Source organism: Chelonoidis abingdonii, chromosome 3, assembly GCF_003597395.2.
Source record: "Chelonoidis abingdonii isolate Lonesome George chromosome 3, CheloAbing_2.0, whole genome shotgun sequence".
Taxonomy (NCBI): Eukaryota; Metazoa; Chordata; order Testudines; family Testudinidae; genus Chelonoidis; species Chelonoidis abingdonii.
In genome coordinates, this window is record NC_133771.1 from 94864082 (window position 1) to 94878214 (window position 14133).

Below are 14133 nucleotides of genomic sequence, written 5' to 3' on the forward strand. Positions count from 1 at the left end.
AGGACATGATAGCAGTTTTCAGGTATCTAAAAGAGTGTCATAAGGAGGAGGGAGAAAACTTGTTCACCTTAGCCTCTAATGATAGAACAAGAAGCAATGGGCTTAAACTGCAGCAAGGGAGGTTTAAGTTGGACATTAGAAAAAAGCTCCTAAATGTCAGGGTGGTTAAACACTGGAATAAACTGCCTAGGGAGGTTGCAGAATCTCCATCTCTGGAGATATTTAAGAGTAGGTTAGATAAATGTCTATCAGTATTTGGTCCTGCCATGAGGGCAGGGGACTGGACTTGATGACCTCTTGAGGTCCCTTCCAGCCCTACAATCTATGAATCTACGAATCTATCTGTCGCTGGAAAAATCTTTGCTCGTGTCCTCCTGAACCAGCTGACTTCATCTGTCTCCGAAGCCAAACTACCTGAGACTCAGTGCAGATTCAGACCTGATCATAGCACCATAGACATGATTTTCAGTATCAGGCAAACACAAGAAAAATGTATTGAACAAAACATGAATCTGTTCAGTGTTTTCATTGATCTGACAAAAGCATTTGATACTGTCAACAGAGAAGGATTACGGATTATCCTCAGCAAACTTGGTTGCCCACCAAAACTGGTAAAGATCATTCGTTTATTTCCTGAGGGGATGCAAGGTCAGGTACTTTTTAATGGAGATCTCACTGACTCCTTTCTCATTTCATATGGAGTCAAACAAGGATGTGTCCTTGCCCTTGTATTGTTCAACCTCTTCTTCACCCAAGTTCTCAACCATGCTACAGATGGGCTCAACAGAGGCATATACATCAGATACAGACACAACAGATCAGTCTTCAATCTTACAAGGCTTAAAGCAAAAACAAAAGTAACAGAATTACTAATAAGAGAAGCACTCTTTGCAGATGATTGTGCCCTCTTAGCACACACAGGGGAAGATCTCCAGTGCATCACAGATTGTTTTGCTGAAGCATCAAAATTGTTTGGCCTCACAAACAACCTGGAGAAAAATGTGGTGTTGCACCAATCATCTTCACCACTCCATGCCATATTCCCTAGCATATCCATTAGTGGAATCCAACTAAAGCACGTTGACAGTTTTACCTCTCTCGGCAGCAACGTCTCCCATGATGGATCTCTTGACAAAACGATCAAGAACAGGATACAGAAAGCTTCTCAGTCATTAGGAAAGTTACGTAACAAAGTCCTGAAATCCCACAACATAACCCACTCAACAAAAATAAAACTTTGTAATACTTTTGTGCTCACATCTCTCCTCTATGGCTGTGAGACCTGGGCACCATACAAATGGCATATCAAACAGCTAGAGGCCTTCCATATGCAGTGTCTGAGTGCCATTACGGGGATCCGCTGGCAGGACAAAATTGCCAACCTGGAGGTTCTACAAAAGTAAAATGCCATAAGCATCGAGGCCATGCTGATAAAAGCCCAACATGTTGAGTTAGACACATCATTAGGATGCCTGAGCATCGACTCTCCAGAAAAATTTTCTATGGAGAATCAGCACAAGGACATTGGAATCAAGGCCGCCCCAGAAAGCGCTACAAGAGCATACACTTTGGTGCAATAAAACTGGATGATCTTGAGAAGGCTGCTTTAAATAAATCAGCCTGGCAGCACGCAACACTCAGAGCTTACCAAGCCTTTGAAGAGGACAGAAATAACCAACTGTTAGCTGCAAGAGAAATGCCTCATACTACTGCTATAGCTATCAAGACGCTCACCAATTTCTTTGCCTGTCCGATCTGCTCAGGAGCAAGCGTGTCATGGTTTGGACTTCAGATTCACTCCAGAATCCACAACAAGAGAGAGCATGAAAATGTCATCGTTGAACTGATGGACTACACACACTTAATACTTAATTTATGAACACCCTAATTTAATCCAGGCATTGGCTGTACGTATTTCTAATGATGCATAAAAATGACTTCAAATAATATAGTCATATAGCAAATGGAATAAACTTGCATGGGTGTTTCTGCGGATATTCATTTTTCTAGTTCTTTAGCTTTAAGTTTGGAATTTCAGGATAAAGGTGTCGGTCAGCTTTCCTTTCACCTGGGCAACTGTTCTAAATAACTGTAAAGGGTTTATACAGTTTTTCCACTTATAGTAGCATATTAAGAAACCTTTTACTAGTTACAAGGGAACAATTCATCACTGGCATAAACTGGTATAACTCTATTGGGATTGCACTTGCTTACCCTAGCAACGAAGGCCGTAATACTTTTACTAGAGTAATTTATTTTTCTACGATTCATTTATTTTATTTCTCCTCTTCCCTCTATTTTTTTTTTTTTACCTGTTCCTGAATTTTGATTTCTTGATAGTCTCTGCAGCTGGTGGGAACAGAGGATGTTCCTGAGAGACAAGTGAATTTAGATGAATTGCAACCTTCTTCATTAGGGCAGGTTGATGGACGGAAGAAAGCATAGTACTGCTCAAAATCAGCTTTGACCACGAAAACGTGCTTGCACTTGTTACACATGTAATCCCGTTCAAACTCCAGGACTTTCACTAGAATGGTACGAATAACAGTTCCAGTAACAGACAAAAAGTGACCCACATCTCTGGTTTTAGGGATACGTTCTCTGGTTAGCTCAGGGCAAACAGGCAAACCTGTTAAATGAAAATACATACATTATTAAGACCGCAAGTCTAAGTTTATAAACATGAAATGTATCTTCACTAGCAGTGTATGGTACAAAGCTGTTTTCTCAACTGGAAAAGGAGAGAAAGACAGATGTGAATAGCATCCATGGCCATTTCATTAATCTAACATACTAGTCACAAATATCAAAACACATAAGAGAATTAACATGGAGAGAAAATGTAACAGCATTACAATCCTATTCTGACCAAAAGCTAAGCAGTAATTTATTGTGACTGATTTGAGGGTTTTTGCCTTCTCCTGTTCATGGACTTTTCTCAAATGAATTTATTAACTGAAATTATTTGATGACCTTTTAGTGAGTTTCATTTACTACCTTCTATGACTTGCTATTTATCTGCGATCAGCCATATAAATCATACGGTATTATTTCCTTGGTTAAACAAGCATAACTCATAATCTGGTGTGAATCCCCAAGATAACAAAATTTAAAATTCACATTCTGTGAGCATCTGACCTTAAAATTCTTTCCTCTAGGATCAATACTAGTAAAACTCAGTTTCAGGAAAGTTGACAGAAAACAAATACAAAGGAGTTATGAACACAACTGAAGCATGTTAACTTATAAGTTCAAACAAATAGTCATAGTATACTTTTTGCAGTACTTGCCCTGCTCTAGTTCTACCCTAAGAGTCAATGTTGAGCCCTCCATTCTATTGACCAAAAGGCATTTAGAACCAAGCAGGACAAAGCCCTTAGCTAGGAAGATTAATGTACCTCAACAGCCCACAACTCCTTTTCAAAAATAAATGCACTTTATAATACTTGATATGTGATAACACGAATAGCTGCCTCCTACGAAGTTACTATTTTCTTTAATATTACATAGTAAAGTGAGTAATAACGTGTAACTGTGACAGAATTTCCCCTCGCTGCTCCCTTGGAACACTGGAGAACAATGTATTTCCTTATAATTTTGCGTTTGGCATAATTTTTTCCAGTAACAGGCATGAACTCTATGACCTTCATAAAGCATAGCACACCTGACACCAGGGGAGAAAGCTGTAGCACTTCAGTTGGCTACTGAACATCTTTGTGGCATGACTGAGTGAGCATCAGTAGGGCAGAGAGAGAGACTGACTAGATTTGGAAGGAAATTAATGTATTTTGAGCAATACAGAGACTCTAATCCACTCATTTTACTTTGTTTCCCAAACTCTTTGCCTGAGGTGTACATGTGTCCTTGAGTAAGTTTTAGTACATTAGTAATAACATTATAGGTTGAGCTTTACATAAATGCTTTGCTACCAAGCACACACTGGTAGGCTAATGGTAATTAAACAAAAACTCCCTCATCCGTGAACAGATTTGCAGTGAAAGAAAATCTTATGCATTCATATTTGCATAACACAAAACTTCAAGTAAACAAGTTTATCTTTTAATTCCCCCTAAAGCAGAGGGGATCTGTGCAGCTGAGTGCAGCTTCTCTCACCCCACCTGACCCTAACCAGTGCATATGCCAAGGGGTGCTCTCACCCCCTTCCCCACCCAAGGGAGAAAGAGGCTCTCTCCCAGTTTTGGATTCCTAGACATCTTTTCCTATTCAAGAACATTTTTTTCTTTGGTTAAACGAGAGACTATATTCTCTACTGTGTTCAGGGCTGTTCCCCCTGCTCCTTCCATAGCAGGAGGAAGGCAATGCCCTACTGACCCACTTTGGAAGAGTGACAAAAAACCTCCACAAATCAAAAAGTTTCTAGTCCTTTATGCCCATTTAAGGGAAGACTGCATCTTTAGGAAATTATGATGAAAGAACCTTTTATCCATGTAGCTCATCCTTTTTATTCTTGCAGCAATAATCAGCCTTTCTGTAGGTATGGTCTATCAGAAAAGTATTTGACTCCTATAGCGCCTGGTACTTCTTTGGTAACTTAATCTATAACCCCATAACACTATGATTAAAAAAAGATGCTCATTATAAAGCAAAGAGGTGCAAATGCAATCAGAAAATTGGTTTAGAAAAAGGAAGCTACATCACATTTAATGATTGTGAACTAGTAAGAAAGAAGAGGTCATGCATCCTTTTTATATCACAAAATTAATAGTTGCATAAAGTCTGCATCAATTGTAAAATGGGTGGCAAATTGTTTTATTTTTTGCTAGAGGAACTTTACAAAATAGGATTATGAAAGACAGAATCACAATTCAGATTATATTCCTGAATGTACGTATGTCTACTGATGATAACTTTTTGAAATAAGGTTTAGTGGGGTGAAACAGCAGATACTGTATATTGTATAACTGATCTTCTAACCTGACACTATTGAAAGATTAAGTAAACATATACCATCAAAATCCAGGGACATAGGTCTATAACACAACATTTTAATTAATAAACATTAAGTCTGTCTGATACTGCTAACATCTGATAAATGCTTCAGCAATTTTTTATTAACTACAGAAATAAAGTCAACATTCAAAATCTTATATTAAGAAATTAATGGATTTTAGTACAGTATATATTTATATCAGAGTGATAACTTCTTGGAAACTATCATAAGCATCTCAGGCCTGATATAACTCTGTGTAATGGGAAACTGAAACCCTTAGCTCAAAGGCCAGGAGTTCTCCAGGCACAATACTAATATTTTAGTAACTTTTGGAAAAGCTGCAATCACACTTGGCCAACATAGGAAACCACTAACTCCTGGCTTATAGGAGTAACCAACTTCAAGTAATCATGCATGGCATTGCTTTCAATATCAACAGCTTGACAACAAATTTAGTGTCAATAGAAAGGACAGTACATTGTGACAAAAATGATGAAATGTTCTTTTATTACTGATTTCTTCCAACAATATATTCTGCTTTTAAAGCGAGCAGCAGGGGCGGCTCTAGGAATTTTGCCACCCCAAGCACGGGACGGCAAGCCGTGGGGGGTGCTCTGTCCTCCGAAGCTGCGGGACCAGCAGACCCTCCGCAGGCAAGCCGCCGAGAGCAGCCTGCCTGCCGCCCTCGCAGCGCCGGCAGAGAGCCCCACACGGCTTGCCGCCCCAAGCACGTGCTTGGCGTACTGGGGCTGGCGAGCAGCACTACAAAAATCTGTACTACAAAAATCAATAGTATCAGAGGAGTTACAATGCAGATAAACTACCCCCAAACTGACTAAAATATAACTCTGTCTTGTAGGGTATACTAGCCCCAACCATCTTTTAACCACGTCCCAGAATTGTACTAAAGCATCTGCAACAGTCATGCTGCTGAAGGGCTAGAGAGTGATGAAGAGCTAACCACTCTCCGCTGTACACCCTGCTACTTTCATAAAGGGTTGAGGTGCAAACAATGCTTCTCCACACCAAGAAAAGAATGCATCTGAAACTAAGTGCATACTCACAGAATTTCCTGACCCCTACACAGGTTTTTCCTGGTTAACATCTATTCCCCATAACAGGACCAGAGCCAGTGCAGTTCTATCAGCAGCTGCCTTTCTCAGCAATCTGGATCCTCATAACTGCCTGATCGTGGGCATGAATTTTAACACAACTCTGGAATAGGGTGACCAGATGTCCTGATTTTATAGGGACAGTCCCGATTTTGCGGTCTTTTTCGTATATAGGATCCTATTACCCCACCACTCCCGTCCTGATTTTTCACACTTGCTGTCTGGTCACCCTACCCTGGAAGCACAGGACCACCTCAGGATAGAGAAGTGCCAGGCCACCATGGATGTTCTCAGGGAGATTATCAACCATCACTCCCTGGTTAGACTACCACCATGACAACTCCACCACCTTCACTTATGTCTAGGTGGAGGACATTCAACTGTGCCATTCCCAGTTGGACCGCATTTACATTTCTTGATTTCACATCTTGCTGGGCACATTCCTCCAGCATCATGGAGCTCTGGTCTGATGGTTGAGGACAGGTGACAGGCAATCTCCCTTTCACCCACGCACCACGTCATCTAGTGGGGTGTGGGTCCGCTGCTCTATCTGGGCATGTACCTTTCTCCCGAGACCTCTCTGAGCTGCCAGTCTTTTACCAGGACCTCCTCAGGACCTGGAAGCTAGTGTCAGCAACCAGGTCCATAGTGGCCACTGAGGTGGAGGACCTGCTCACAGAACCCCTGCTACATAACCCCCATCTAAGTGTGCAGGGGATGGAGTCTTGATTGGTGTCAGAGGACAGTCCTGGCTGGTGACACCAGAATCAGAGACCTTCTGGACTATGATCTGAAGGACTGGATGGACCCTGCGGTAGTTGGCCAGAAGGTGGGGTTGCCCACCCTTCGTGTCCACTGTCATATGTTGCAGTAGGCAAGGACAACTTTGCCTCTTGCTTCTCTCGCTTTCCTCAAGAAGGTCCTGCAGGACGGTGCTCCTGGCCCAGCCCTTGCTCCTGGCCCTCCAGAACTCATCATTGAGCCTGCGAGCTTCCCCAGTCACCCCTAAGGCCACCTGAGTTGCCTGAATGACATTTAGTCAGTTCACCTCCAAGACATGCCCAGAAAACATCTGTACACACTCGTTCTTCATACCATCCACATCCTCACCCTTGTGTTTCCTTCCTCACCAAATGGCAAGACCTGTTGCTGCTTGTGGAATGAAAAGAACTCTGGCAAGCCAGTCTGTACTCCACTCTGGTTCTACGAGCCACTGGGGATATTAGTTGGAAGCTCCTCCATGGAGCCATGTCCCTGGGCATGTACTTGGCACAGTTCACACACTCCCCAAATATCCGTCCCTTCTGCGGCAAGAGGGAGACTCTGGTGCACATCTACACAGAGTGCATCAGGTTGCAACCCCTCTTCTGGCGCCTCCAGAAACTCCTACTGAGGTTCTGGTTGCACTTTTCCCTGCACCTCCCTGCTGTTTGCATATCCCATCTGTCCTCTTGTCAACATCCTCCTGGCACTGGCCAAGATGGCCATCCATCATACCAGGAGGAAGTTACTAGACAGGAGGGTGCTCTGCAACTGTAGGGTATATTACTAGTCCCTTGTCTGCTCACGCCTCTGGGCACAGCTCCTCTGGGCAGCGTCCACTGACTCCTCGGACGCCTTCGAGGAGCAGTAGCCATGAGTGCTGTTCAGGGTTCTATGCTTGGTGTCCCTCTCTGCAACAATGATTTTCAACCTTTATCCTCATTCCTGTTCTGTTCTCTCCTTTGTTGTTCCCAGCAATCAATTTCAGCCTGGACTTAGTGGTTCCTCACTTTCAGTTGAGGGGGCAGGCCTTTAATTCTGGGTCGGCCTAGACTCACCTGTCCCAGTACTACAAATAAATACATAAGTTTTGGTTTAAGCCCTGATTCTGCAATGAGCTCCACACATTAAGACCTCAGATTATCATTACACCCTCATCTTTTCCTCAGTTTCCATCCTCACCTTCATTTTACTAGCTGTTGTGGATAATATTGGATTTGATACAATACATTTGTCTTTATAATACAGTAGTTCAAGTAACGTAATTTTTTTCTAAGAGATTTTTATGTATTAATATAATTGTACCTAAATCAAATTTAATATTATAACTGTAATACAAATAAAAAAGAGTAATTATAACAGCTCTTTCTCTGCACTGGTCTTGAGAATTTCAAATAATGCTCCTTTAATTGTAAACAAGCCTTTTATCTTGAGAAAATGTTCTGTTCTCTCATGCAGGGCTTTATAGAGGCAGCACTGCTTTGTTGCAAATTGTGTTGGGGGTTTCTTTGGGTTTGTTAATGAGGGCTACATTTTCTGCATTTCTTAGACAAATAGCAGTTCTCTGTTGACTCTCATAGATTCACAGAGTTTAAGGCCAGAAGGGATTATTAGATCATCTAGTCTGACCTCCTGTAGATCACAGGACATTACATTTTCTCCAGTTACCCTTGCCCTGATCCCAATAACTTGTGTTTGACTAAAGCATAACTTGTGTTTGGCTAAGGCATATCTTCCAGAAAGGTGTCCACTCTTGATCTGAAGACATCAGGAGATGGAGAATTCACTAATTCCATTAATTGTTTGCTCCAATGGTTAATTACCCTCATTGTTAAAAAATTATTTCCAATCTGAATTTGTCTGGCTTCAGCTTCCAGCTACTGATTCTTGTTATTCCTTTCTCTGTTAAAGAACCCTTTAGTACTTAGTGTTTTCTCCCCATGACGGAACTTATACACCATAATTAAGTCATCTCTCAAGCTTTTTGTAGCTACACTAAACAGACCAAACTCTAAGTTACTCACTGCTAGGCATTTTCTCCAGCCCTCACATAATTGTTGTGGCTCTTTTCTACACCCTTCTCCAGTTTTTCAACATAGTTTTTAAAATGTGGACACCAGAACTGTAGGGAGTATTCCAATATCAGTTGCATCATTTTCATATATGGAGCCAAAATCACCTCCCGATTCCTACTCGCTATTTCTCTGTTTACACATCCAAGGATTGCATTAGCCCTTTTTGCCACAGCATCAAACTGGGAGATCATGTTCAATAAGTCCACTAAATCCTTTTCAGAGTCGCTACTTTCCAGGATACACTCTCCAACACTGTAGTTATGGCCTGTATTCCTCGTTCTGAGATGTGTAACTTTGCCTTTGGCTGTATTAAAATGCATTTTGTTTGAATGGGCCCAGCATACGGATCACTCTGCACTGCCCGATTCCCACCACTATTCACCATCCTATTAATCTTTCTGTCATCCGCAAATTTTATCAGCAATGATTTTATTTTTGTTTACAGATCATTGATGAAAATGTCAAACCTTGTCAAGCTTCATACTGATCCCTACAGAAGCTCACTAGAAATACCCCCATTCAATATTTCCCTGTAAACAACTACTGAAATCTGTCAATTAGCCAGTTCATAATCATTTAACTGTGTTCTATTGACATTTTACAGTGCTAATTTTTAATCAGAATGTCATAAATATTAAGTCAATCATCTTACAGAAATATAAAGTGAAAGCTTATGCTCCAATACATCTGTTAGTTTACAAGGTGCCACAGGACTCTTTGTTGGTTTTTACAGATCCAGACTAACACGGCTACCCCTCTGATACAACTATGTAGTTACCTTTATCAAACTAGTAATCTCATCCAAGAATGAAATCAGGTTTCTTTGACAAGACTATTTTCTGTAAAATCATGTTAACTGGCATTAATTATATTCTTAGCTTTTAATTTTTTAACAATATCCCATTTCAGCTTTTCCATTATTTCCCCCCAGATTGTTGTCAGGCTAACCAGCCTATAGTTCTCCAGGTCATCCCACTTAAGTTTTTTGGCACAACATTAGTACTCTTCTAGTCTTTTGGAATTACCCTGGTATTCCAAGAATTATTAAAAATGAACATCAGCAGGCAAGAGATCTCCCCAGCCAGATCTTTTAGGTCTCTTGATGCAAGCTATCCAGGCCTGCTCCTTTAAGAATGTTGTATCCCTAGAAGATGTTGTTTAACATCCTCCACACTTATTAGTGGTCTGGAAAGTATTTATCATTCTCCTTTGAACAAAGCATATCCTGCTTCTTTTCAAATACAGAACAGAAATATTTATTGAACATGTCTGTCTTTTCTGCATCATTAACAATTTTGTCATCTGCATCTAGCACAGGTTTATTTCGTTGCTAGGATTTCTTTTGTTTCTAATATACTTAAACTCCTTATTGTTCCTTACATATCAAAATTGCAAAAATAAAAACACAGAGGACAGTAATTCCTCCCACCAGGCACTGCACTAGTATCTGGTAAATAGAGTACACTGGAACTTTTAAGGTGGGATGTACAAGGAAGATTAAGGCACTGCAGTGCTCAGCATTACATTGCTCTGTTGCCCAGTGGAATTCAAAATCCTGAATTAGGTGCCAAGGGCTCTTGATATAATATACGGGGATATTTATATTGATGTGGCCTAAGTTGCACCCCTCAAAGGGAATGAGGTGCCTAACTCTTGGCCAGAGGGAGGCATCATCTCTTTTGGGGATCGACAGCTGGGAACCCCCTCCTGGAGTTAGGCACCTACATCCTTTTTCAGGAAAAACTGAGGAAGAGCAAGTAGTGCTGGTGCTCCCTTATGATCTTTGGCCCATTGGTTATGGCACTCACCAAGGATGTGTGGACCTAGGTTCAAATCCCCACTCTGCCTGATTGGAAGCAGGAAGAATGGAACCTGGGTCTCGGACCTCCCAGGTGCCCTAACCAGTGGATTGTTCAGTCTTTAGGAACTTTAGGTGCCTACAGGGTTAGGTGGCACCCAATTCTCTTGTGAATACTACCCTTTGTCAATAAAACATTAATCCACATCATCTTATGGAATTACACACCTCAATGACTCACCTGATATTCTGGCATGAAGATTCTGCTTAATGCTAAAATCATGAGTCTGGGAAGCAGATTGCAGAGCTGTCATGGCTACCCTGCGCAATGCATTATCAAAAATAGGGAGCACTTCATTCGGAAATGCATTGAAATATTCTCCAATTTCCATGTTGGTCTCAAAAAGGGTAAGGGCATCAACAATGACTGGGTAGTGTCCCTCATCATCTCTTTCCCTTAAGATATGCAAAATGTCATTCCTGTGATGTTCCAAAACATAGGATTCAAACACTTGTCCAATTAGATTTACTTGGTCAGCATTTAATAACATATTGAACCTATAACTGGAAAAGGGAAAAAACAATTAAAGATCTCAAAAAACTAAAAAACAATTTTTTTAAAGAATATTTTTGTTAGGGTCACACATGAATAATGTAAACTATTTTACACTAAGTACATTATATACGCTGACAAAAAATTGTTAAACTGTGATAAAGACAGTTTGCTAAGTGTTTTGAAAATTATGAATGAAAAGTACCATATAACAAGCATGCATATTATCTTTGGCTAGGGGTCTTAGTTCACACACCTTACTCAGTGAAAACTCTCATTGACATCAATAAAAATTTATGATATTTATTTCAATTGCTATTAAGTCACTCTCACGAGCTCTTGGGCCTTTTACAAACTTAACTACAATGGGACTGTTCACATGCATAAAGTCAAGCATGGGCACATTTGCAGGATTGAGCTCCTCAGGGCTGCGACTATATTTGTCTTCCCTGTATTTGTAGATAATGCCTAACACATTCTGGGGGGTACTGACATATAAATAAAAATAAACTATAATTACACAATAAACCTGTTATAGCAGCAACTTGCAAAGAAGCAGGAACCTTTTCTCGCTCAAGTTTCCCATCTATGAAGTTTAGAGCTTGGAATGTTTTCCTCTGAATCAGTGTGAATGGAACAAATATCCGTGAGTTTTTGTTTGCTTGAGTATAAATGACTTTTGGGCAACAAACAAACAACTAATCAAAACCATTTTTTTGTGAAGACCAGGTGCTCTGTGGTTCCTGTGATGTTCCTATTTCTAAACTTCTTAATGGACAGAACATATGTAACATAAATGTGTTCTTTGACTGGCTGAGTGTAGTGAAGGCCTCTATTCAGCATGATGGCATTTCTCTGTTAGTGTGTAAAGTGATAACTTTGGAATGTCATATCCAATCAGAATGGGGGAATAGGGAGTGCACACAGAGCCCCTGCTATGGGAGGAGGAATGAAGAGTCCTGGCAAGAGAGGGAATGGGGGCTCACACAGAGCCACTGACATAGGGGGAAGGGGCAAATGAGGGGATAGAAGGCACGCAGAGACCCTGGCATGGGAGAAAAATGGGGGATACTGATATGGGGAAGATGAAATAGGGGGCACACAGATCCAGGGGGGTGGCGAAGTGGGGGTGCAGGGAGTCCATGACAGTGGGGGATGGGAGCGTGGCACACATGAAGCTTGTAGGAGGGAAGTGAAGGGACACAAGGAACCCCTCCCCTGGTATATGCAATGAGCTCAGCCTCCAGAAGCTACGCAGTGTGCAACCCCCTTGTTCCATCACTCGGGAGTCAGGTGCCCCAGCCCCCTCAGGCCTGTCCAGCTGTGACTCTCTTTACGAGGGAAATCTAAAAGAAGGGGATGGAGAAGCGAAGCAGCCCCAACGCCCCCCCCTCCCGGGGGCAGGCCTGCCTTTGTGTCCGCGCAGCGCCCAGCGGGCACACCCCTAAACGTGAGAGACGCCCCCAAGAAGCAGCGAGGCCCGAGGGGCGTCTCCCCTGCCCCGGGCAGGGGCAGGGGGCACAGGGCTGCTGCTGCGGTGCGGGAACCCTCCAGCCCCACCTCCCTGGGCCAGGGCAGCCAATCCCGGCGGGCCCTACGGGGCTGGGGCCGCGCAGCGGGGCACGTGGCGCCGGGCCAGCCCCAGGGGAACGGGGAACTCGCAGCCACAAAGTTTCTCCCCGGAACTCCCGCGGCGGGGGAGGGGCCGAGCCCCCGGCTCCTGCTCCAGCCCCCGCGGGCCGCCCGCCCGCCGCGCTCCCCTACCCCGCGGGGTTACCTGCCGCCGCCGCCGCCTCCCGAGCCGGGCTCTCGCAGGCAGCCGCCGCGCTGCACCGGAGCATGCGACCCTGAGCGGCCACCCTCACCCGGCAGGAGAAGCGGCTCAGTCCCGCCCCTCTCGCTTCCGCGCCCCGGGCCGCCTGCCGGCGAGAGGCGCCAACGAGCCGGAAACGTGGCTGGGCGCAGCGTGAGAAGGACCGAGCCTCCCCGGCAGTCGGAGCGGAGCGAGGCCCGGGTAGTGGCACAAGCTGCAACCACGGAGCAGTTTGTGCTGCTAGCCCGGGAGCTGGAGGGGAGCCGCGCGGGCCTCTCGGGCGGCCCTGGGTCTTCTGGGCCGCGGATGAGTTGGTGCTGAGCCTCCGCTGCACATCGCTTCTCTCTGGCCGCCCCCGCTCTGTGTAAACACGCGGTACCTGCTGATCTTTCAGCCGGTGTCTTACCCCTGTAATTCCCGCACGAACCAGGAGCCAGGTGGCCAGGCTGTCCTCAGATTGCAGGGATCGTAGTAATCTGGACAGTTGTGGAAATAAAAATAATCTGAGCTGTCCTGCTGGGATAAAAAGAGGAGACTCGGGCAGGGATTGAAGGAAGAACGTGGTGTCAGCAGACGCACTTCATTATATTCCGTAAAGGATAGAGGGCAAGAAGCAGGATGACATGTGGTTTGTTTTTTTAAAAAAAATATTGTTTTAATGAATTTAACAGTTTGGCTTGAGATGTTTTAAACTTGTCCCCGACAGCAAGTAACCTTCACTTTTAGCAGGTTTGAGAACTTTTGAAGTAGATGTGCTCACCCACCAAGAAAAGATATTAAGGTCCATTCTTTTAAACAAGAAACAGGGTTTTCAGAAGTGCCTTCAAATTTTGTGAGTGCCACGTGTAACCCTGTACCATCTAACTGGCTGATTTGTGGGTACAAGGGGGCATGTCTCTTATGGCCCCTACACGTCATACATAAGATAAAATGTTTATTAGAAAATATTAAGAAGGTGATACAAGGGTTTGATGTGTCAGTCGTTGGTCATCGGGGGAAACATACAGAGCATGGGGGGACGCTGGCAACTGGTTACGGTTCAGCATATAGTACACACAGCCTGTAATGT

General features: G+C 43.4%; 1 protein-coding gene across 4 annotated transcripts in view; it reads right to left on the reverse strand.

Moving 5' to 3' along the window:
• Nucleotides 1-13140, reverse strand: part of MCM9 (minichromosome maintenance 9 homologous recombination repair factor) — a 73189-nt gene extending 60049 nt beyond the window's left edge. For 2 of the 4 annotated variants that reach the window (XM_075063903.1, XM_075063904.1), the window contains exons 1-3: nucleotides 13029-13085; nucleotides 10940-11256; nucleotides 2313-2629 (exon numbers count right to left, since the gene is read on the reverse strand). In XM_075063903.1, coding sequence (XP_074920004.1) covers nucleotides 2313-2629; nucleotides 10940-11249 — 627 coding nt within the window. In that variant the 5' untranslated portion in view covers nucleotides 11250-11256; nucleotides 13029-13085. Of the gene's footprint in view, nucleotides 1-2312; nucleotides 2630-10939; nucleotides 11263-13028 lie in introns of all 4 variants that reach the window. The other 2 variants (XM_032780539.2, XM_075063905.1) reach the window with 2 other exon arrangements.
• Between the last annotated feature and the right edge of the window lie 993 nt (nucleotides 13141-14133).